This window comes from Pristiophorus japonicus, chromosome 8 (assembly GCF_044704955.1).
Source record: "Pristiophorus japonicus isolate sPriJap1 chromosome 8, sPriJap1.hap1, whole genome shotgun sequence".
Lineage (NCBI taxonomy): Eukaryota > Metazoa > Chordata > Chondrichthyes > Pristiophoridae > Pristiophorus > Pristiophorus japonicus.
Genome location: NC_091984.1, coordinates 157,700,419 through 157,722,746, shown reverse-complemented (window position 1 = coordinate 157,722,746; position 22,328 = coordinate 157,700,419). Strand labels below are relative to the sequence as shown.

The 22,328-nt window shown below is 58.9% G+C and overlaps 1 protein-coding gene across 1 annotated transcript in view; it reads right to left on the bottom strand.

Moving 5' to 3' along the window:
• Nucleotides 1-9,197: 9,197 nt before the first annotated feature.
• The window catches only part of LOC139269202 (tenascin-R-like), a 465,249-nt gene continuing 452,118 nt past the window's right edge, over nucleotides 9,198-22,328 (bottom strand). Inside the window, exon 9 of the mRNA XM_070888294.1 lies at nucleotides 9,198-9,526. Coding sequence (XP_070744395.1) covers nucleotides 9,198-9,526 — 329 coding nt within the window. The remainder of the gene's footprint in view (nucleotides 9,527-22,328) is intronic.

Genomic DNA, 22,328 nt, shown 5'->3' with positions numbered 1-22,328 from the left:
ATGCAGGGGGAGTATGAGAGAGTGCGGGGGAGTGCAGGGGGAGTGTGGGAGAGTGCGAGGAATGCAGGGGGAGTATGAGAGAGTGCGGGGGGAGTGCAGGGGGAGTCTGGGAGAGTACGGGGGAGTGCAGGGGGAGTGTGGGAGAGTACGGGGGAGTGCAGGGGGAGTGTGGGAGAGTGCGGGGGAATGCAGGGGGAGTGTGAGAGAGTGCGGGGGAGTGCAGGAGAGTGCGGGGAATGCAGGGGGAGTGTGGGAGAGTGCGGGGAATGCAGGTGGAGTATGAGAGAGTGCGGGGGAGTGCAGGGGAGTGCGGGGGAGTGCAGGAGGAGTGTGGGAGAGTGCGGGGAATGCAGGGGGAGTATGAGAGAGTGCGGGGGAGTGCAGGGGGAGTGTGGGAGAGTGCGGGGAATGCAGAGGGAGTATAGTGTGGGAGAGTACGGGGGAGTGCAGGGGGAGTGTGGGAGAGTACGGGGGAGTGCAGGGGGAGTGTGGGAGAGTATGGGGGAGTGCAGGGGGAGTGTGGGAGAGTACGGGGGAGTGCAGGGGGAGTGTGGGAGGGTGCGGAGGAGTGCAGGGGGAGTGTGGGAGGGTGCGGAGGAGTGCAGGGGGAGTGTTGGAGGGTGTGTGGTGGGGGTGAGTGTCGGGGGTGAGTGTCAGGGGTGAGTGTCGGGGGTGAGTGTCGGGGGTGAGTGTCGGGGGTGAGTGTCGGGGGTGAGTGTCGGGGGTGAGTGTCGGGGGTGAGTGTCGGGGGTGAGTGTCGGGGGTGAGTGTCGGGGGTGAGTGTCGGGGGTGAGTGTCGGGGGTGAGTGTCGGCGGTGAGTGTCGGGGGTGAGTGTCGGGGGTGAGTGTCGGGGGTGAGTGTCGGGGGTGAGTGTCGGGGGTGAGTGTCGGGGGTGAGTGTCGGGGGTGGGTGTCGGGGGTGAGTGTCGGGGGTGAGTGTCGGGGGTGAGTGTCGGGGGTGAGTGTCGGGGGTGAGTGTCGGGGGTGAGTGTCGGGGGTGAGTGTCGGGGGTGAGTGTCGGGGGTGAGTGTTGGAGGGTGTGTGGTGGGGGTGAGTGTCGGGGGTGAGTGTCGGGGGTGAGTGTCGGGGGTGAGTGTCGGGGGTGAGTGTCGGGGGTGAGTGTCGGGGGTGAGTGTCGGGGGTGAGTGTCGGGGGTGAGTGTCGGGGGTGAGTGTCGGGGGTGAGTGTCGGGGGTGAGTGTCGGGGGTGAGTGTCGGGGGTGAGTGTCGGGGGTGAGTGTCGGCGGTGAGTGTGGTGGGGGGGATGTGCGGGGGGAGTGTCAAGGGGGATTGTCGAGGCGATGTGTGTGTGGGGAGCGTGGGGGGGGAGTGTGTGGGGGGGGGGGAGCGTGTGGGGGGAGCGTGTGGGAGGAGCGTGTGGGTAGTGTGTGGGGGGGAGTGTGAGGGGGGCAGTTTGGGGGGGTAGTGTGGGGGGGGGGAGTGTGGGGGGGAGTGTGTGGGGGGGAGTGTGTGGGGGGGAGTGTGTGGGGGGGAGTGTGTGGGGGGGAGTGTGTGGGGGGGAGTGTGTGGGGGGAGTGTGTGGGGGGGAGTGTGTGGGGGGGAGTGTGTGGGGGGGAGTGTGGGGGGGAGTGTGTGGGGGGGAGTGTGTGGGGGGGGAGTGTGTGGGGGGGAGTGTGTGGGGGGGGAGTGTGAGGGGGGGGAGTGTGTGGGGGGGAGTGTGGAGGTGGGGGGAGTGGAGGTGGGGGGGAGTGTATGTGGGCGGAGTGTAGGGGGGAGTGTCTGGGTGGGGAGTGTCTGGGTGGGGGGGGAGTGTCTGGGGGGGGAGTGTCTGGGGGGGGAGTGTTTGGGGGGGGTATGTCTGGGGGGGGGGGGAGTGTCTGGGGGGGGGGGGAGTGTCTGGGGTGGGAGTGTCTGTGGGGGGGGGGGGGGAGTGTCTGGGGGGGAGTGTTTGGGGAGGGGCGGGGGGGAGTGTCTGGGGGGGGGCGAAGTGTGTGGGGGAGTGTGTGGGGGAGTGTGTGGGGGTGTGTGGGGGGCAGTGTGTGGGGGGGGAGTGTGTGGGGGGGGAGTGTATGCGGGGGTGTGTGTGCGGGGGTGTGTGTGCGGGGGTGTGTGGGGGGAGACTGTGTAGGGAGGGAGTATTGGGGGGAGGAGTGTGGGGGGCGGAGTGTGTGTGGGGGAATGTGTGTGGGGGAGTGTGTGAAGGCGGAGTATTGGGGGGAGGAGTTAGGGGAGGAGGAGTGTGGGGGGGGAGTGTGTGTGGAGGAGTGTGTGTGGGGGAGTGTGTGAAGGGGGAGTTTTGGGGAGAGGAGTTAGGGGGGAGGAGTGTGGGGGGTGGGAGTTTGTGTGGGGGAGTGTGTGGGGGGGGATGTATTGGGGGGCAGTTTGGGGTGGGGAGAGTGTGGGGGGGGGGGAAGTGTGGTGGGGAGGAGTGTGGGGGGGCGGAATGTGGGCGGGGGGAGTGTGGGCGGGGAGTGCTGGGGGGGAGTGTGAGCAGGAGGAGTGTGAGGGGGAGTGTGGAGGGAGGAGTGTGGGCGGGAGGAGTGTGGGGGTGGAGTGTGGGGGGGGAGGTAATGTGTGGAGGGGGGGGGGGGAGTGTGGGCGGGGAGTGTTGGGGGGGAGGAGTGTGGGCGCGGGGAGTGTGGGCGGGGGGAGTGTGGGGGGGAGCGTGGGGGTGAGTGTGTGTGTAGTGTGTGGGGGTGAGTGTGTGTGTAGTGTGTGGGGGGGGGGGCGATTGTGGGGTGGGAGTGTTTCGGCAGGGGAGTGTAGAAGGAGTGTGGAATAGTGCGGGGTAGTGTGGGAGAGTGCGGGGGAGTGCGAGGGAGTGTTGGAGAGTGCGGGGAGTGCAGGGGGAGTGTGGGAGAGTGCGGGGGAGTGCGGGGGAGTGCGAGGGAGTGTTGGAGAGTGCGGGGGAGTGCAGGGGGAGTGTGGGAGAGTGTGGGAGAGTGCGGGGGAGTGCGGGGGAGTGCGAGGGAGTGTTGGAGAGTGCGGGGGAGTGCAGGGGGAGTGTGGGAGAGTGCGGGGAATGCAGGGGGCGTGTTGGAGAGTGCGGGTGAGTGCAGGGGGAGTGTGGGAGAGTGCGGGGGAGTGCAAGGGGAGTGTGGGAGAGTGCGGGGAATGCAGGGGGAGTGTGGGAGAGTGCGGGGAATGCAGGGGGAGTGTGGGAGAGTGTGGGAGAGTGCGGGGGAGTGTGGGAGAGTGCGGGGAATGCAGGGGGAGTGTGCAAGAGTGCGGGGAATGCAGGGGGAGTGTGCGAGAGTGCGGGGAATGCAGGGGGAGTGTGAGAGAGTGCGGGGGAGTGTAGGGGGTGTGCGGGAGAGTGCGGGGAATGCAGGGGGAGTGTGGGAGAGTGCGGGAGAGTGCGGGGGAGTGCAGGGGAAGTGCGGGAGAGTGCGGGGAATGCAGGGGGAGTGTGGGAGAGTGTGGGAGAGTGCGGGGGAGTGCAGGGGGAGTGTGGGAGAGTGCGGGGGAGTGTGCGAGAGTGCGGGGAATGCAGGGGGAGTGTGAGAGAGTGCGGGGGATTGCAGGAGAGTGCGGGGGATTGCAGGGGGAGTGCGAAGAATGCAGGTGGAGTATGAGAGAGTGCGGGGGAGTGCAGGGGAGTGCGGGGGAGTGCAGGGGGAGTGTGGGAGAGTGCGGGGAATGCAGGGGGCGTGTGGGAGAGTATAGGGGAGTGCAGGGGGAGTGTGGGAGAGTGCGGGGAATGCAGGGGGAGTATGAGAGAGTACGGGGGAGTGCAGGGGAGTGCGGGGGAGTGCAGGGGGAGTGTGGGAGAGTGCGGGGAATGCAGGGGGAGTATGAGAGAGTGCGGGGGAGTGCAGGGGGAGTGTGGGAGAGTGCGGGGAATGCAGGGGGAGTATGAGAGAGTGCGGGGGAGTGCAGGGGGAGTATGGGAGAGTACGGGGGAGTGCAGGGGGAGTGTGAGAGAGTGCGGGGGAGTGCAGGAGAGTGCGGGGAATGCAGGGGGAGTGTGGGAGAGTGCGGGGAATGCAGGTGGAGTATGAGAGAGTGCGGGGGAGTGCAGGGGAGTGCGGGGGAGTGCAGGAGGAGTGTGGGAGAGTGCGGGGAATGCAGGGGGAGTATGAGAGAGTGCGGGGGAGTGCAGGGGAGTGCGGGGGAGTGCAGGAGGAGTGTGGGAGAGTGCGGGGAATGCAGGGGGAGTATGAGAGAGTGCGGGGGAGTGCAGGGGGAGTGTGGGAGAGTGCGGGGAATGCAGGGGGAGTATAGTGTGGGAGAGTACGGGGGAGTGCAGGGGGAGTGTGGGAGAGTACGTGGGAGTGCAGGGGGAGTGTGGGAGGGTGCGGAGGAGTGCAGGGGGAGTGTGGGAGGGTGCGGAGGAGTGCAGGGGGAGTGTTGGAGGGTGTGTGGTGGGGGTGAGTGTCGGGGGTGAGTGTCAGGGGTGAGTGTCGGCAGTGAGTGTCGGGGGTGAGTGTCGGGGGTGAGTGTCGGGGGTGAGTGTCGGGGGTGAGTGTCGGGGGTGAGTGTCGGGGGTGAGTGTCGGGGGTGAGTGTCGGGGGTGAGTGTCGGGGGTGAGTGTCGGGGGTGAGTGTCGGGGGTGAGTGTCGGGGGTGAGTGTCGGCGGTGAGTGTCGGGGGTGAGTGTCGGGGGTGAGTGTCGGGGGTGGGTGTCGGGGGTGAGTGTCGGGGGTGAGTGTCGGGGGTGAGTGTCGGGGGTGAGTGTCGGGGGTGAGTGTCGGGGGTGAGTGTCGGGGGTGAGTGTCGGGGGTGAGTGTCGGGGGTGAGTGTCGGCGGTGAGTGTCGGGGGTGAGTGTCGGGGGTGAGTGTCGGGGGTGGGTGTCGGGGGTGAGTGTCGGGGGTGAGTGTCGGGGGTGAGTGTCGGGGGTGGGTGTCGGGGGTGAGTGTCGGGGGTGGGTGTCGGGGGTGGGTGTCAGGGGTGAGTGTCGGGGGTGAGTGTCAGGGGTGAGTGTCGGGGGTGGGTGTCGGGGGTGGGTGTCAGGGGTGAGTGTCGGGGGTGAGTGTCGGGGGTGAGTGTCGGCGGTGAGTGTCGGGGGTGAGTGTCGGGGGTGAGTGTCGGGGGTGAGTGTCGGGGGTGAGTGTCGGGGGTGAGTGTCGGGGGTGGGTGTCGGGGGTGGGTGTCGGCGGTGAGTGTGGTGGGGGGGATGTGCGGGGGGAGTGTCAGGGGGGATTGTCGAGGCGATGTGTGTGTGGGGAGCGTGGGGGGGAGTGTGTATAGTGTGTGGGGGGGGAGTGTGAGGGGGGCAGTTTGGGGGGGTAGTGTGAGGGGGGTGAGTGTGGGGGGGAGCGTGTGGGGGGAGCGTGTGGGAGGAGCGTGTGGGGGGAGCATGTGGGGGGAGCGTGTGTGTAGTGTGTGGGGGGGAGTGTGAGGGGGGCAGTTTGGGGGGGTAGTGTGGGGGGGGGGGGAGTGTGGGGGGAGCGTGTGGGGGGAGCGTGTGTGTAGTGTGTGGGGGGGAGTTTGGGGGCGAGTGTGTGTGTAGTGTGTGGGGGGGAAGGGGGGTGGGAGGAGTGTGGGGGGGGGCGATTGTGGGGTGGGTGTGTTTCGGCAGGGGAGTGTAGAAAGAGTGTGGGATAGTGCGGGGGAGTGTTGGAGAGTGCGGGGGAGTGTGAGAGAGTGTGGGGGAGTGCAGGGGGAGTGTGGGAGAGTGCGGGGGAGTGCAGGGAGAGTGCAGGGAGAGTGTGGGAGAGTGTGGGAGAGTGTGGGAGAGTGTGGGAGAGTGTGGGAGAGTGTGGGGGAGTGCAGGGGGAGTGTGGGAGAGTGCGGGGGAGTGCAGGGAGAGTGCAGGGAGAGTGTGGGAGAGTGTGGGAGAGTGTGGGAGAGTGTGGGAGAGTGTGGGAGAGTGCGGAGGAGTGCAGTGGGAGTGTGAGAGAGTGCGTGGGAGTGTGGGAGATTGTTGAGGAGTGCAGGGGGAGTGTGTGTGGGGGTGGGGAGGAATGCAGGGGGAGTGCGGGGGAGTGTGGGAGAGTGCGGAGGAGTGCAGGGGGAGTGCAGGGGGAGTGTGGGAGAGTGCAGGGGAGTGCAGGTGGAGTGTGGGAGAGTGTGGGAGAGTGTGGGGGAGTGCAGGGGGAGTGCAGGGGGAGTGTGGGAAAGTGCGGAGGAGTGCAGAGGGAGTGTGGGAGAGTGCGGAGGAGTGCAGGGGGAGTGTGGGAGAGTGCGGGGGAGTGCAGGGGGAGTGTGGGAGAGTGCGGGGGAGTGCAGGTGGAGTGTGGGAGAGTGCGGGTGAGTGCAGGTGGAGTGTGGGAGAGTGCGGGTGAGTGCAGGTGGAGTGTGGGAGAGTGCGGGGGAGTGCAGGGGGAGTGTGGGAGAGTGCGGGTGAGTGCAGGTGGAGTGTGGGAGAATGCGGGGGAGTGCAGGGGGAGTGTGGGAGGGTGCGGAGGAGTGCAGGGGGAGTGTGGGAGGGTGCGGAGGAGTGCAGGGGGAGTGTGGGAGAGTGCAGGGGAGTGCAGGTGGAGTGTGGGAGAGTGCGGGGGAGTGCAGGGAGAGTGCAGGGAGAGTGCAGGGGAAGTGCAGGGGGAGTGCAGGGGGAGTGCAGGTGGATTGTGGGAAAGTGCGGAGGAGTGCAGAGGGAGTGTGGGAGAGTGCGGAGGAGTGCAGGGGGAGTGTGGGAGAGTGTGGGTGAGTGCGGAGGAGTGCAGGGGGAGTGTGGGAGAGTGCGGAGGAGTGCAGGGGGAGTGTGGGAGAGTGCGGGGGAGTGCAGGTGGAGTGTGGGAGAGTGCGGGTGAGTGCAGGTGGAGTGTGGGAGAGTGCGGGTGAGTGCAGGTGGAGTGTGGGAGAGTGCGGGGGAGTGCAGGGGGAGTGTGGGAGGGTGCGGAGGAGTGCAGGGGGAGTGTGGGAGAGTGCGGGTGAGTGCAGGTGGAGTGTGGGAGAATGCGGGGGAGTGCAGGGGGAGTGTGGGAGGGTGCGGAGGAGTGCAGGGGGAGTGTGGGAGAGTGCAGGGGAGTGCAGGTGGAGTGTGGGAGAGTGCGGGGGAGTGCAGGGAGAGTGCAGGGGGAGTGCAGGGGGAGTGCAGGGGGAGTGCAGGTGGATTGTGGGAAAGTGCGGAGGAGTGCAGAGGGAGTGTGGGTGAGTGCGGAGGAGTGCAGGGGGAGTGTGGGAGAGTGCGGAGGAGTGCAGGGGGAGTGTGGGAGAGTGCGGGGGAGTCCAGGGGGAGTGTGGGAGAGTGCGGGGGAGTCCAGGGGGAGTGTGGGAGAGTGCGGAGGAGTGCAGGGGGAGTGTGGGAGAGTGCGGAGGAGTGCAGGGGGAGTGTGGGAGTGTATCTGGGGGTGGGGAGGAATGCAGGGGGAGTGTGGGAGGGTGTGGGGGTGGGGATGAATGCAGGGGGAGTGTGGGGGAGTGCATTCGACACGGCTCCACGCAGCTGACTGTTAACTGAGACAACCTACTGACGTGCTCAGGGAATATATACCGAAAGTGCTGGAAATACTCAGCCAGTCAGGCAGCAACTGTGGAGAGAATGAGAATTAACCTTTCAACCCGATGACCTTTGATCCCTCCATGGCTATGAGATATGTTCGGAGTATGAGACACAGACTTGCGATGGTGGGATGTACGTCAATGCGTCTACAGTGTCCAGGGATCTGTTCTGGGGCCCCAGCTTTTCCCTACATGTATAAATGACTGAGACACAGCACTGGAGAGCTCTATATGCAACGTACTCAGCACACTGCTGGCACCGTATGTAGGGTAGCTGCGAGCAGAAAGTTGCAAAGGTACATTGGGAGATTCAGTGAGTGGACTAAACTAGCAGATAGGGTTCAGTGTGGGGAAATGTGTGGAGCCAAGAGAGATAGATCGGAGTATATTCTAAATGGCAACAAGCTTGGAACTGTGGGGGTGCAAAGAGATTTAGAGATATCAGTACAGAAATCCATTGTCCCATCAAACACTCCCAGGGCAGGTACAGGGGGTTAGATAGAGTAAAGCTCCCTCTACATTGTCCCATCAAACACTCCCAGGCAGGTACGGCACGGGGTTAGATACAGAGTAAAGCTCCCTCTACACTGTCCCATCCAACACTCCCAGGGCAGGTACAGCATGGGTAGATACAGAGTAAAGCTCCCTCTACACTTTCCCATCAATCACTCCCAGGGCAGGTACAGCGGGTTCGATACAGAGTAAAGCTCCCTCTACACTGTCCCATCAAACACTCCCAGGCAGGTACAGGGGGTTAGATATAGAGCAAAGCTCCCTCTACGCTATCCCATCAAACTCTCCCAGTGCAGGTACAGCACAGGGTTAGATACAGAGTAAAGCTCCCTCTACACTGTCCCATCCAACACTCCCAGGGCAGGTACAGCATGGGATAGATACAGAGTAAAGCTCCCTCTACACTTTCCCATCAAACACTCCCAGGGCAGGTACAGCGGGTTCGATACAGAGTAAAGCTCCCTCTACACTGTCCCATCAAACACTCCCAGGGCAGGTACAGCACGGGGTTAGATACAGAGTAAAGCTCCCTCTACACTGTCCCATCAAACACTCCCAGGGCAGGTACAGCACGGGTTAGATACAGAGTAAAGCTCCCTCTACACTGTCCCATCAAACACTCCCAGGGCAGGTACAGCACAGGTTAGATACAGAGCAAAGCTCCCTCTACACTGTCCCATCAAACACTCCCAGGGCAGGTACAGCACAGGTTAGATACAGAGCAAAGCTCCCTCTACACTGTCCCATCAAACACTCCCAGGGCAGGTACAGCACGGGTTAGATACAGAGTAAAGCTCCCTCTGCACTGTCCCATCAAACACTCCCAGGCAGGTACAGCACGGGTTAGATACAGAGCAAAGCTCCCTCTACACTGTCCCATCAAACACTTCCAGGGCAGGTACAGCACGGGTTAGATATAGAGTAAAGCTCCCTCTACACTGTCCCATCAAACACTCCCAGGGCAGGTACAGCACGGGTTAGATACAGAGCAAAGCGCCCTCCAACCTGTGATAAACCAAATTGAATGGTGGATTGTTCCGGAATGGATAATTTGGGAGACCCTTCAATAAAAGCACAGGTTGAATGTGGAGCAGTGCATGAGAAAACGTAGAAATTCACGGAGATTCATGAAAATATAGTTTGGCAATTCAATCACCCGGGAATACACGCACATTCATGCAGGATGATTTCAGCGCACGGGAATACATGCACATATTCACAGACACACACTGAACGGTGAGAATCTGGCACATATCAATGGCTGTGCATGAGAGTGCCTCCAAACTGAGCTGGGTGTCTAGCACACTGTCACTCAGAGCTGTCGGTGGCTCCTCTACCTTATACACACACACACATACACGTGTACGGACTCACACGCGTGTAGACAGGCCCTTTACCTGTGGTGAAGCCAGCAGTCACGGGCCGGCTCTGACCATATTCATGGATGCCGCTGACTGACACCTGGTACTGTGAGGCGGGTCTCAGGTTCTGCAGGGAGTACTGGCTCAGTGTGGGCTGCAGTCTCAGGGTGGTCTTCTCACTCATCCCACTGGCTAGTCCATACGACAGCAAGATGTGGTCGACATGGGCTCTCGGAGGTGCCCATTCCACGAAGGCGAAAGTATCAGCCACCTCCCTGATGGTGATCTGGTTGGGTCCGTCAATCACTGAACAGGGAAAGAAACGGAGATGTGTATCCAACACTACATACATGTGCCCCACAATCCCCAAGCCCCAGCCCATGGGAGACAAACTTGCTCTGCGACTGGCTCCACACAGAGCACTGGTCTTCTCAGCATGTGGACGCCTCTGGCTCGGCCGGCATTCACTCCCCTTGCTCGCTATCCTGAGACAGAGGTGGTGGGCCGTCCTGAACCGCTTGTGGCGGTTTGATACAACTGACTGACTGCTTCAGCCATCAGTTGTATGTTGGTGTGGGACTGGATTGAAACATCGGCCCAGACTGGGTAAGGCCATCAGCTTTCCTTCCCCGAAGGACCTCACTGAACCAGTTGGGTTTTTATGCCAATCAGACAGCTTCATGGCCACTTTCACTGAGACCAGCTTCTTATTTCCAGATTTTTAAAACAGATTTGAAATTCTCAAACTGCCCCCGGTGGAATGTGAACTCGTGTTGTGGGGATAATGTGTCCAGTCAGTAAACCACGCCGCCATCACCCCCAGGGAAGGTACTGCATTTCATCAAGGGATCATCAAATGGGTCATTTTGTCACGTTGTTATTTTGCTTAAAACCTTAATGCGGACATTAGAAATTTCAATTAATGAGACAAATGGTACAGTACAGGAGGAGGCCATTGGGCCCACCGAGCCCGTGCTGTGCCGGCTCTGTGAGGGAGCGATCCAATCAGTCGCACTCCCTCCGCTCTGCCCCCACAGCCCGGCACATTTTACTTTTCAACTATTTATCCAATTCTGTTTTGAAAAGTTACTATTCATCTGCTTCCCGCGCCCTTTCAGTCAGTGCGTTCCTGATCACAACAACTCGCTGCGTGAAAGCATTCTCATCGCGCCTGACACGCCCCCTGGGGGTGGGCTGTGGTACTGGCGATGCCGATGTGGCCATCCTTCAATGCTCTCTCGACCTGACTGTGCCACCACCGACCGTGCTGTTCCTTCTGGAATCTGCTACCTGAGGGCTCCATGCGCCAATCCCCCACCTGCCCCTCACGGCAGCCCTTCTCCCATCGCTTGCAGGTGACAGTCCGAGTGGCAGCACAGGCGCCAGGCAGGACAGACGTCGCAGAGGCCAGCATCACAGTCGTGTCGACAGAAGCCCTCCGATGTAAAGTCATAGCAGGGAGGACATTGCATCCTAGGCTCGGCAACCTCCGGTGCCACCTCTCCGGGGGGCGAGTCCGCACCGGACTTCTGCCGACGATGCCGTTGACGTTGCGGCTAATGAACGAAGGATGGAGGCCATTCATTCCCAGATGTTGGGGGCACCGGCAAGGGTGCCCGAGAGCCTGTTGGAAGTGGTGATGAGCGTGGAGGAGTCCGCCACCAGCATTGCGCATTCCATGGGGACCATCATTGCCAGTGTGCAGGCGATGCTGGGCGCTCAGAGAGACCGTGTGGGTCCAGCTGTCATGCTGCAATCTGTCGGTAATGTGGCAGCTGCCATTACAACACAGGCTCGAGGGAACGAGAGCATCGGTGCTGGATTGGAGAGGATGGCCGCAGCCCTGGAAGCTCAGAATGCTCTAATACTCCCTGGGCAACAGACAATGGAGCATCTAACTGCTGCCACGGAGCTTCTTACTGCTGCCACTGAGCTTCTTACTGCTGCCATGTCTGCTGGCTTTGAGATTCTGGCTGCTCTCATACGTGTGCCACGGGGGACCTCCAGTGCAACCCCACAGTACCGACCTGAGCTCCCGCAGCTTACTGGTGGTAATGTGCCTCCCCCAGGGAGTGACTCAGGCTCCTCGGGCCAGCATACCGATGATGCGCTCCCTCAGGATCGCAGCATTCCTGGCCACAGACCTGTCACTCCGCTGGTGCCTCCATGCATGGCCCCTCCTGAGCCAAGCCGGACTGAACCCTCCCAGGAGGGTCCTACCTAGTCCGCACCCAGCCCTTCCAGGCCCAAAGCTGGTCGAGGGCGTCCCACAAGGACATCTGTAGGTCCTAGACAACAACCACAGCAGCTGTCCCAGACTCAGGAGGCAGCCACAGGGGAGACACTGAGGCGTGGTGTTAGGGTAGGTGTAAGAGGTGGAGGAGGGGGAGGAGGGAGGAGGGAGGGGGGAGGGGGGAGGAAACATAATCCCGTCCACACATGAGCCTACAGCTCCCATGTTCAATGGCCATCACAGTCAGGGCCTTCCCACACAATTGCCCACTCCCAAATGAAACACCTGGCCAGATGTATGTGCCAAAAATAAAGCTTTATCAAATGCACCAGGGCAAAAAATTATTATTTTTGGTGGTTGATTGCAGTATTTTCTGTTTCCGTTCTGTTTTGCACGGACTTTGATCATTTGATAAAGCTTCATTTGTGGTGGGGGCAGGGGGGGGGGTCCGTGTACCCGACCCGCCTCCTGACGCCATCTCCCTACTGGACACCCTCTCCACCGGCCCACCGGCAGGTCTGCACATATCTGGATGTTGGTCAGCCATGGCTGCTGTCTCCCTTGCCCGCTGCCTCTCCGCACATTGCTGATGGCGACACCTTCTCCTGCGTGCTGCCATGTGTCTCACTTACCCCGGCCAACACTGACCTCCTCCCCTCGCTCCCCTCCCGACTCTCCCCCTCCCCTCTCCCGTCTCCCCTCACTCTCCCTTCTCCCGTCTCCCCTCACTCTCCCTTCCCTCTCACCCCCTCCCCTTTCTCCTCTCCCCCTCTCCTCTCACGCCTCTCCCCATCCCTCTCTCCCTCCCCTCTCCCCCTCCCTCTCTCCTCCCTTCCCTCTATCCCTCTTCCACCCCTCTCTCTCCCTCCCCACTCTCCCCCCTCCCCACTCTCACCCCTCCCCACTCTCACCCCTCCCCCTCTCTCTCTCTCTCTCTCCCCTTCCCCCTCTCCCCCTCCCCACTTCCCCTCCCCGTCTCCTCTATCCCCTCTCACCTCCATTAAATTTAAAACCCGCTTAAAATATCGCAGCAGTTCACTGACCTCATGTTCTAACCTTCTGGAAAACATCATATTTTCGCCAAATATAAACCTCATCGGCACCAAAACACACATGCTCATCAATGTTAAAATTACCCCGTGTGTCTGTGTAACTGTACCTCAGTGAGAGTCAGTGTGTGTGGGACCCGTACCCCAGTGAAAATCAGTGTGTGTAGGACCGTACCCCAGTGAAAATCAGTGTGTGTGGGACCCATACCCCAGTGAGATCGGCGTGTGTGGGACCCGTATCCCAAAGAGAGTCTGTGTGTGTGGGACCCATACCCCAGTGAGATCAGTGTGTGTGGAACCCGTACCGAGTGAGAGTCAGTGTGTATGGGACACATACCTCAGTGAGAGTCAGTGTGTGTGGGACACATACCCCAGTGAGAGTCAGTGTGTGTGGGACCCATACCCCAGTGAGAGTCAGCGTTTGTGGGACCCGCACCTCAGTGAGAGATAGTGTGTGTGGGACCCATACCGCAGTGAGAGTCAGTGTGTGTGGGACCCGTACCCCAGTGAGAGTCAGTGTGTGTGGGACTGTACCCCAGTGAGAGTCAGTGTGTGTGGGATCCATACCACAGTGAGAGTCAGTGTGTGTGGGATATGGACCCCAGTGAGAGTCAATGTGTGTGTGACCCATACCCCAGTGAGAGTCAGTGTGTGTGTGACCCATACCCCAGTGAGAGTCAGTGTGTGTAGGACTCGTATCCCAGTGAGAGTCAGTTTGTGTGGGACTGCACCCCAGTGAGAGTCAGTGTGTGTGGGACCCGTACCACAGTGAGAGACAATGTGTGTGGGACCTGTACCCCAGTGAGAGTCAGTGTGTGTGGAAGCCCGTACCCAGTGAGTGTCAGTATGTGTGGGACCCGTATGCCAGTGAGAGTCAGTGTGTGTGGCATCCGTACCTCAGTGAGAGTCAGTGTGTGTGGGACCCATACCCAAGTGAGAGTCTGTGTGTGGGAGCCGCACCCCAAATAGTGTCAGTGATGTGGGACCCTTACCACAGTGAGAGTCAGTGTGAATGGGACCGTACCCCAGTGAGTCAGTGTGTGTGGGACTGTGCCCCAGTAAGAGTCAGTGTGTGTGGGACTGTACTCCAGGGAGAGTCAGTGTGCATGGGACTGTACCCCAGGGAGAGTCAGTGTGTGTGTGACTGTACCCCAGTGAGAGTCAGTGTGTATGGGACTGTACCCCAGTGAGTCAGTGTGTGTGGGACTGTGCCCCAGTAAGAGTCAGTGTGTGTGGGACTGTACCCCAGTGAGAGTCAGTGTGTGTGGGACAATACACGAGTGAGTGTCAGTGTGTGTGGGACCCGTACCCCAGTGAGAGTCACGGTGTGTGTGACCCGTACCCCAGTGAGAGCAAGTGTGTGGGACACGTACCCCAGTGAGTCAATGTGTGTGGGATCCATACCCCAGTGTGAATCAGTGTGTGTGTTGAATCCACACCTCAGTGAGAGACAGTGTGTGTGGGACACGTACCCCAGTGAGAGTCAGTGTGTGTGGGACCCGTTTCCCTGTCAGTCTGTTTGTGTGGGACTGTACCCCAGTGAGAGTCAGTGTGTGTGGGACCCGTACCACAGTGAGAGAGAGTCAGTGTGTGTGGCACCCGTACCCCAGTGAGAGTTAGTGTGTGGGACTGTACCCTAGTGATAGTCATTGTGTGAGGGAAACGTACCCGAGTGAGAGTCAGTGTGTGTGGGACCCGTACCCGAGTGAGAATCAATGTTTGTGGGACCCGTACCCTAGTGAGAGCCAGTGTGTGTGGCATCTGAACCTCATGAGAGTCAGTGTGTGTGGGACCCATACCCCAAATAGAGTCAGTGATGTGGGACCCTTACCACAGTGAGAGTCAGTGTGAATGGGACCGTACCCCAGTGAGAGTTTGTGTGTGTGGGAGCCGTACCCCAATGAGAGTCGATGTGTGGGACCCGTACCCCAGTGAGAATCAGTGTGTATGAGCCCCCAACCAAGTGAGAGTTAGTGTTTGTGGGACCCGTACCCCAGTGAGAGTTGGTGCGTAGGACCCATACCCCAGTGAGTATCAGTGCGTGTGGGATCCGTACCCCAGTCAGAGTCAGTGGTTTTGGGACCCATACCCAGTGAGAGTTGGTGCGTAGGACCCATACCCCAGTGAGTATCAGTGCGTGTGGGACCCGTACCCCAGTCAGAGTCAGTGGTTTTGGGACCCATACCCAGTGAGAGTCAGCTTGTGTGGGATCCATACCACAGTGAGAGTCAGTGTGTGTGGGACTGTACCCCAGTGAGAGTCAATGTGTGTGGGACCGGTAGCCCAGTGAGAGTCAGTGTGTGTAGGACTCGTATCCCAGTGAGAGTCAGTGTGTGTGGGACCCATACCCCAGTGAGAGTCAGTGTGTGTAGGACCCATACCCCAGTGAGAGTCAGTGTGTGTGGGACTGTACCCCAGTGAGTGTCAGTGTGTGTGGGAGGTACCCCAGTGAGAGTCAGTGTGTGTGGCATCCGTACCTCAGTGAGAGTCTGTGTGTGTGTGGGACCCATACCCAAGTGAGAGTCTGTGTGTGTGGGAGCCGGACCCCAAATAGAGTCTGTAATGTGGGACCCTTACCACAGTGAGAGTCAGTGTGAATGGGACCGTACCCCAGTGAGTCAGTGTGTGTGGGACTGTGCCCCAGTAAGAGTCAGTGTGTGTGGGACTGTACTCCAGGGAGAATCAGTGTGTATGAGCCCCCAACCAAGTGAGAGTTAGTGTTTGTGGGACCCGTACCCCAGTGAGAGCTGGTGTGTGTGGGACCCATACCACAGTGAGAGTTGGTGCATAGGACCCATACCCCAGTGAGTATCAGTGCGTGTGGGACCCGTACCCCAGTCAGAGTCAGTGGTTTTGGGACCCATACCCAGTGAGAGTCAGCTTGTGTGGGATCCATACCACAGTGAGAGTCAGTGTGTGTGGGACTGTACCCCAGTGAGAGTCAATGTGTGTGGGACCGGTCGCCCAGTGAGAGTCAATGTGTGTAGGACTCGTATCCCAGTGAGAGTCAGTGTGTGTGGGACCCATACCCCAGTGAGAGTCAGTATGTGTAGGACCCATACCCCAGTGAGAGTCAGTGTGTATGAGACCTGTACCTCAGTGAGAGTCAGTGTGTGTTGGACCCGTACCCCAGTGAGAACCAGTGTGTAGGGACCCGTGACCCAGTGAGAGTCAGTGTGAGTGGGACCCGTACCACAGTGAGAGGCAATGTGTGTGGGACCCGTACCCCAGTGAGTGTCAGTATGTGTGGGACCCGTATGCCAGTGAGAGTCAGTGTGTGTGGCATCCGTACCTCAGTGAGAGTCAGTGTGTGTGGGACCCATACCCAAGTGAGAGTCTGTGTGTGTGGGAGCCGGACCCCAAATAGAGTCTGTAATGTGGGAACCTTACCACAGTGAGAGTCAGTGTGAATGGGACCGTACCCCAGTGAGAGTCTGTGTGTGTGGGGGCCGTACCCCAATGAGAGTCAGAGTGTGTGAGCCCCTTACCCAGTAAGAGTCAGTGTGTGTGAGACTGTACTCCAGTTAGTGTGTGTGGGATCCGTACCCCAGTGAGTCAGTGTGTGTGGGACTGTACACCAGTGAGGGTCAGTGTGTATGGGACTGTATCCCAGTTAATCAGTGTGTGTGGGACTGCACCCCAGTGAGAGTCAGTGTGTGTGGGACTGTACTCAAGTGAGAGCAGTGTGTATAGGACTGTACCCCAGTGAGAGTCAGTGTGTGTGGAACAATACACGAGTGAGTGTCAGTGTGTGTGGGATCCATACCCCAGTGTGAGTCAGTGTGTGTGTGGGATCCACACCTCAGTGAGAGACAGTGTGTGTCGGACACGTACCCCAGTGAGAGTCTGTGTGTTTGGGACCCGTTTCCCAGTCAGAGTCTGTTTGTGTGGGACTGTACCCGAGTGAGAATCAGTGTGTGTGGGACCCGTACCCCAGTGAGAGTCAGTGTGTGTGGGACCCGTACCCCAGTGAGATTCAGTGTGTGTGGGACCCATACCCCAGTGAGAGTTGGTGTGTGTGGTACACATAACACAGTGAGAGTTGGTGCGCAGGACCCGTACCCCAGTGAGAGTCAGTGTGTGTGAGACCCGTACCACAGTGAGATCAGTGTGTGTGAGCCCCTATCCCAGTGAGATCAGTGTGTGTGAGCCCCTATCCCAGTGAGATTCAGTGTGTGTGGGACTGTACCCCAGTGAGAGTCAGTGTGTGTGGGACTGTACCCCAGTGAGTCAGTGTGTGTGGAACTTTACCCCAGGGTGAGTCATTGTGTGTGGGAATGTACCCCAGGGTGATAAAGTGTGTGTGGGACTGTAACCCAGGGTGAGTCAGGGTGTGTGGGAATGTACACCAGGGTGAGACAGTGTGTGTGGGACTGTACCCCTATGAGAGTCAGTGTGTGTGGTCCCGTACCACAGTGAGAGTCAGTGTCTGTGGGAACCGTACCACAGTGAGAGATAGTGTGTGTGGGACTGTACCCCAGTGAGAGCCAGTTTGTGTGGGACCCATACCCCAGTGAGAGTCAGTGTGTGTGGGACCCATACCCCAGTGAGAGTCAGTGTGTGTGGGACTGTACCCCAGTAAGAATCAGTGTGTGTGTGTGAGACCCATACCCAAGTGAGAGCAAGTGTGTGGGATACGGACCCCAGTGAGAGTAAGTGTGTGTGGGATCCACACCTCATTGAGAGTCAGTGTGTGTGGGACACGTACCCCAGTGAGAGTCATTGTGTGTGGGACTGAACGCCAGTGAGATTGAGTGTGTGTGGGACTGTATCCCAGTGAGAGTCATGTGTGTGGGACCCGTACCCCAGTGAGAGTAAGTGTTTGTGTGACACGTAACCCAGTGAGAGTCAGTGTGTGAGACCCGTACCCCAGTGAGAGTCAGTGCGTGTGGCACTGTACCCCAGTCAGAGTCAGTGTGTGGGACTCATACCCCAGTGACAGTCAGTGTGTGTGAGACCCGTACAACACTGAGAGTCAGTGTGTGTGGGACCCATATGCCAGAGAGAGTCAGTGTGTGTGGGACCCGTACCCCAGTGAGAGTCAGTGTGTGTGCGCCCGTATGCCAGTAACAGTTGGTGTGTGTGGGAACCGTACCACAGTCAGAGTCGGTATGTGTTTGACCCGTACCCCAGTGAGAGACAGTGTGTGTTGGACCCGTATCCCAGTGAGTGTCAGTATGCGTGGAATCCGTACCCCAGTGAGAGTCAGTGTGTGTGAGCCCCTAACCCAGTGAGAGTCAGTGCGTGTGGAACCCATACCCCAGTGAGAGTAGGTGTGTGTGGGACCCATTCCACAGTGAGAGTTGGTGTGTGGGACAGGTACCCCAATGCGAGTCAGTGTGTGTGGGACCCGTACCCCAGTGAGAGTCAGTGTGTGTGAGACCCGTACCCCAGTGAGAGTCAGTGTGTGTGGGACCCGTACCCCAGTGAACGTCAGTGTGTGTGGGACCCGTACCCCAGTGAGAGTCAGTGTGTGTGAGACCCGTACCCCAGTGAGAGTCAGTGTGTGTGGGACCCGTACCAGAGTGAGAGTCTGTGTGTGTGTGAGACGTAGCCCAATGAGAGTCGGTGTGTGAGACCCGTAAACCAGTGAGTGTCAGTCTGTGTGGGGCTCGTACCCCAGCGAGATTCAGTGTGTGGCACGCATACCCCAGTGAGAATCAGTGTGTGTGAGCCCCTAACCCAGTGAGTGTCAGTGTGTGTGGGACCCGTACCCCAGTGAGAGTTGGTGTGTGTGGGACCCATACCACAGTGAGAGTGGGTGCATAGGACCCATACCCCAGTGAGTATCAGTGTGTGTTGGACCTGTACCCCAGTGAGAGTCAGTGTGTGTGAATGTACTCCAGTGAGTCAGTGTGTGTGGGACCCGTACTGCAGTGAGAGTCAGTGTGTGTGGGACTCTACCCCAGTGGGAGTCAGTGCGTGTTGGACTGTACCCCAGTCAGAGTTAGTGTGTGGGATTCGTACCCCAGTGAGTCAGTGTGTATGAGAACTGTACACCACTGAGAGTCAGTAGTTGTGGGACCCATACCCCAGTGAGAGTCTGTGTGTGTGGGAGCCGTACCCCCATGAGAGTCGGTGTGTGGGACCCGTACCCCAGTGAGAGTCAGTGTGTGTGGGACCCGTACCCCAGTGAGAGTAGCTGTGTGTGGGACTGTACCCCAGTTAGTGTGTGTGGGTCCCGTAACCCAGTGAGAGTCAGTGTGTGGGGCTGTATCCCAGTGAGAATCAGTGTGTGTGGGAGCTATACCGCAGTGAAAGTCAGTGTGTGTGGGACCCGTACCCCAGTGAGAGTCAGTGTGTGTGGGACCCGTACCCCAGTGAGAGTTAGTGTGTGTGGGACTGTACCCCAGTTAGTGTGTGTGGGTCCCATAACCCAGTGAGAGTCAGTGTGTGGGGTTGTATCCCAATGAGAATAAGTGTGTGTGGGACCCGTACCCCAGTGAGAGTCAGTGTGTGTGGGACCCGTACCCCAGTGAGAGTCAGTGTGTGTGAGCTCCTAACCCAGTGAGAGTCAGTGTGTGTGGGACTCGTACCCCAGTGAGAGTCAGTGTGTGTGGGACGCATACCAAAGTGAGAGTTGGTGTGTGGGACCTGTACCCCAGTGAGTATCAGTGTGTGTGGGACCCGTACCCCTGTGACAGTCAGTGAGTGTCGGACCCATATCCCAGTGAGAGTCAGAGTGTGTGGGACCCGTACCCCAGTGAGAGTGTGTGTGTTTGTGAGACGTAGCCCAATGAGAGTTGGTGTGTGGGACCCGTACCCCAGTGAGTGTTAGTGTGTGGGACCTGTACCCCAGTGGGAGTCAGTGTGTGTGAGACCTGTACACCAGTGAGAATCAGTGTGTGTGGGAACCGTAACCGAGTGAGAGTCAGTGTGTGGGGCTGTATCCCAGTGCGAATCAGTTTGTCCGGGACCCGTACCCCTGTGATAGTCAGTGTGTGTGGGACCTGTACCAGAGTGAGAGTCTGTGTGTATGTGAGACGTAGCCCAATGAGAGTCAGTGTGTGAGACCAGTAAACCAGTGAGTGTCAGTCTGTGTGGGACTCGTACCCCAGCGAGATTCAGTGTGTGGCACGCGTACCCCAGTGAGAGTCAGTGTGTGTGAGCCCCTAACCCAGTGAGAGTCAGTGTGTGTAGGACGCGTACCCCAGTGAGAGTTGGTGTGTATGGGACCCATACCACAGTGAGAGTTGGTGCGTAGGATCCGTTGCCCAGTGTGTATCAGTCTATGTGGGACTCGTACCCCTGTGAGAGTCAGTGTGTGTGAAACCCATACCGCAGTGAGATCAGTGAGTGTGGGACCCATACCCCAATGAGAGTCAGTGTGTGTCAGACTCGTACCCCAGTGAGATCAGTGTTTGTGGTACCCGTACTCCAGTGAGAGTCAGTGTGTGTGGGACCCGTAGCCCAGTGAGAGTCAGTGTGTGTGAGACCCGTATCCCAGTGAGATCAATGTGTGAGCGACCCGTACCCCATTGAGAGTCAGTGTGTGTGGGACCCGTAACATAGTGAGAGTCAGTGTGTGTGGGACCCGTAACACAGTGAGAGATAGTGTGTGTGGGACTCGTACCACAGTGAGAGATAGTGTGTGTAGGACTGTACCCCGGTGAGAGTCAGTGTGTGTGGGACCCGAACCCCAGTGAGAGTCAGTGTGTGTGGGACTGTACCCCAGTGAGTGTCAGTGTATGTGGAACTGCAAACCAGTGAGTGTCAGTGTGTGTGGGATCCGTACCCCAGTGAGATCAGTGTGTGTGTTATCCGTACGCCAGTGAGAGTCAGTGTGTGTGGGACCCGTAGCCCAGTGACAGTCAGTGTGTGTGAGACAGGTACCCCAGTGAAAGTCAGTCTGTGTGAGACCTGTACCCCAGTGAGATCATGTGTGTGTGGGACCCATACCCCAGTGAGAGTCAGTGTGTGTGGGACCCGTACCACAGTGAGAGTCAGTGTGTGTGGGACCCATACCCCAGTGAGAGTCAGTGTGTGTGGGACCCGTACCACAGTGAGAGTCAGTGTGCGTGGGACCCGTACCACAGTGAGAGTCAGTGTGTGTGGGAATGTACTCCAATGAGAGTCAGTGTGTGTGGGACTGTAACCCAGTGAGAGTCAGTGTGTGTGGGACCCGTACCCCAGTGAGAGTCAGTGTGTGAGGGACTGTACCCCAATGAGTGTCAGTGTATGTGGGACTGTACCCCAGTGAGTGATGTGTGTGTGGGACCCATACCCCAGTGAGAGTCAGTGTGTGTGGGACTCGTACCCCAGTGAGAGTCACTGTGTGTGGGACTCGTACCCCAGTGAGAGTCACTGTGTGTGGGACGCATGCCCCAGTGAGAGTCACTGTGTGTGGGACCCGTACCCCAGTGAGAGTCACTGTGTGTGGGACTGTACCCCATTGAGAGTCACTGTGTGTGGGACGCATACCACAGTGAGAGTTGGTGTGTGGGACCTGTACCCCAGTGAGTATCAGTGTGTGTGGGACCCGTACGACTGTGAGAGTCTGTGTGTGTGTGAGACGTAGCCCAATGAGAGTTGGTGTGTGGGACCCGTACCCCAGTGAGTGTCAGTGTGTTGGACCTGTACCCCAGTGAGTGTCAGTGTGTGTGAGACCCGTACACCAGTGAGAATCAGTGTGTGTGGGAACCGTACCAGAGTGAGAGCCTGTGTGTGTGTGAGACGTAGCCCAATGAGAGTCGGTGTGTGAGACCCGTAAACCAGTGCGAATCAGTTTGTCTGTGACCCGTACCCCTGTGAGAGTCAGTGTGTGTGGGACCCGTACTCCAGTGAGAGTCAGTGTGAGCGGGACCCGTACCAGAGTGAGAGCCTGTGTGTTTGTGAGACGTAGCCCAATGAGAGTCGGTGTGTGAGACCCGTAAACCAGTGAGTGTCAGTCTGTGTGGGACTCGTACCCCAGCGAGATTCAGTGTGTGGCACGCATACCCCAGTGAGAATCAGTGTGTGTGAGATCCTAATCCAGCGAGATTCAGTGTGTGGCACGCGTACCCCAGTGAGAGTCAGTGTGTGTGAGACCCATACCACAGTGAGAGTTGGTGCGTAGGATCCGTTGCCCAGTGTATATCAGTCTATGTGGGACTCGTACCCCTGTGAGAGTCAGTGTGTGTGAGACCCATATCGCAGTGAGATCAGTGAGTGTGGGACCCATACCCCAATGACAGTCAGTGTGTGTGAGACTTGTACCCCAGTGAGATCAGTGTTTGTGGTACCCGTACTCCAGTGAGAGTCAGTGTGTGTGGGACCCGTAGCCCAGTGAGAGTCAGTGTGTGTGAGACCCGTACCCCAGTGAGATCAGTGATTGTGGGACCCGTACCCCAGTGAGAGTCAGTGTGTGTGGGAATGTACTCCAGTGAGAGTCAGTGTTTGTGGGACTGTACCCCCGGGAGAGTCAGTGTGTGTGGGACCCGTAACACAGTGAGAGTCAGTGTGTGTGGGACCCGTAACACAGTGAGAGATAGTGTGTGTGGGACTCGTACCACAGTGAGAGATAGTGTATGTAGGACTGTACCCCGGTGAGAGTCAGTGTGTGTGGGACCCGAACCCCAGTGAGAGTCAGTGTGTGAGGGACTGTACTCCAGTGAGTGTCAGTGTATGTGAGACTGCAAACCAGTGAGTGTCAGTGTGTGTGGGACCCGTACCCCAGTGAGATCAGTGTGTGTGTTATCCGTACTCCAGTGAGAGTCAGTGTGTGTGGGACCCGTAAACCAGTGAGTGTCAGTGTGTGTGGGACTCGTACCACAGTGAGAGTCAGTGTGAGTGGGACCCGTACCAGAGTGAGAGCCTGTGTGTGTGTGAGACGTAGCCCAATGAGAGT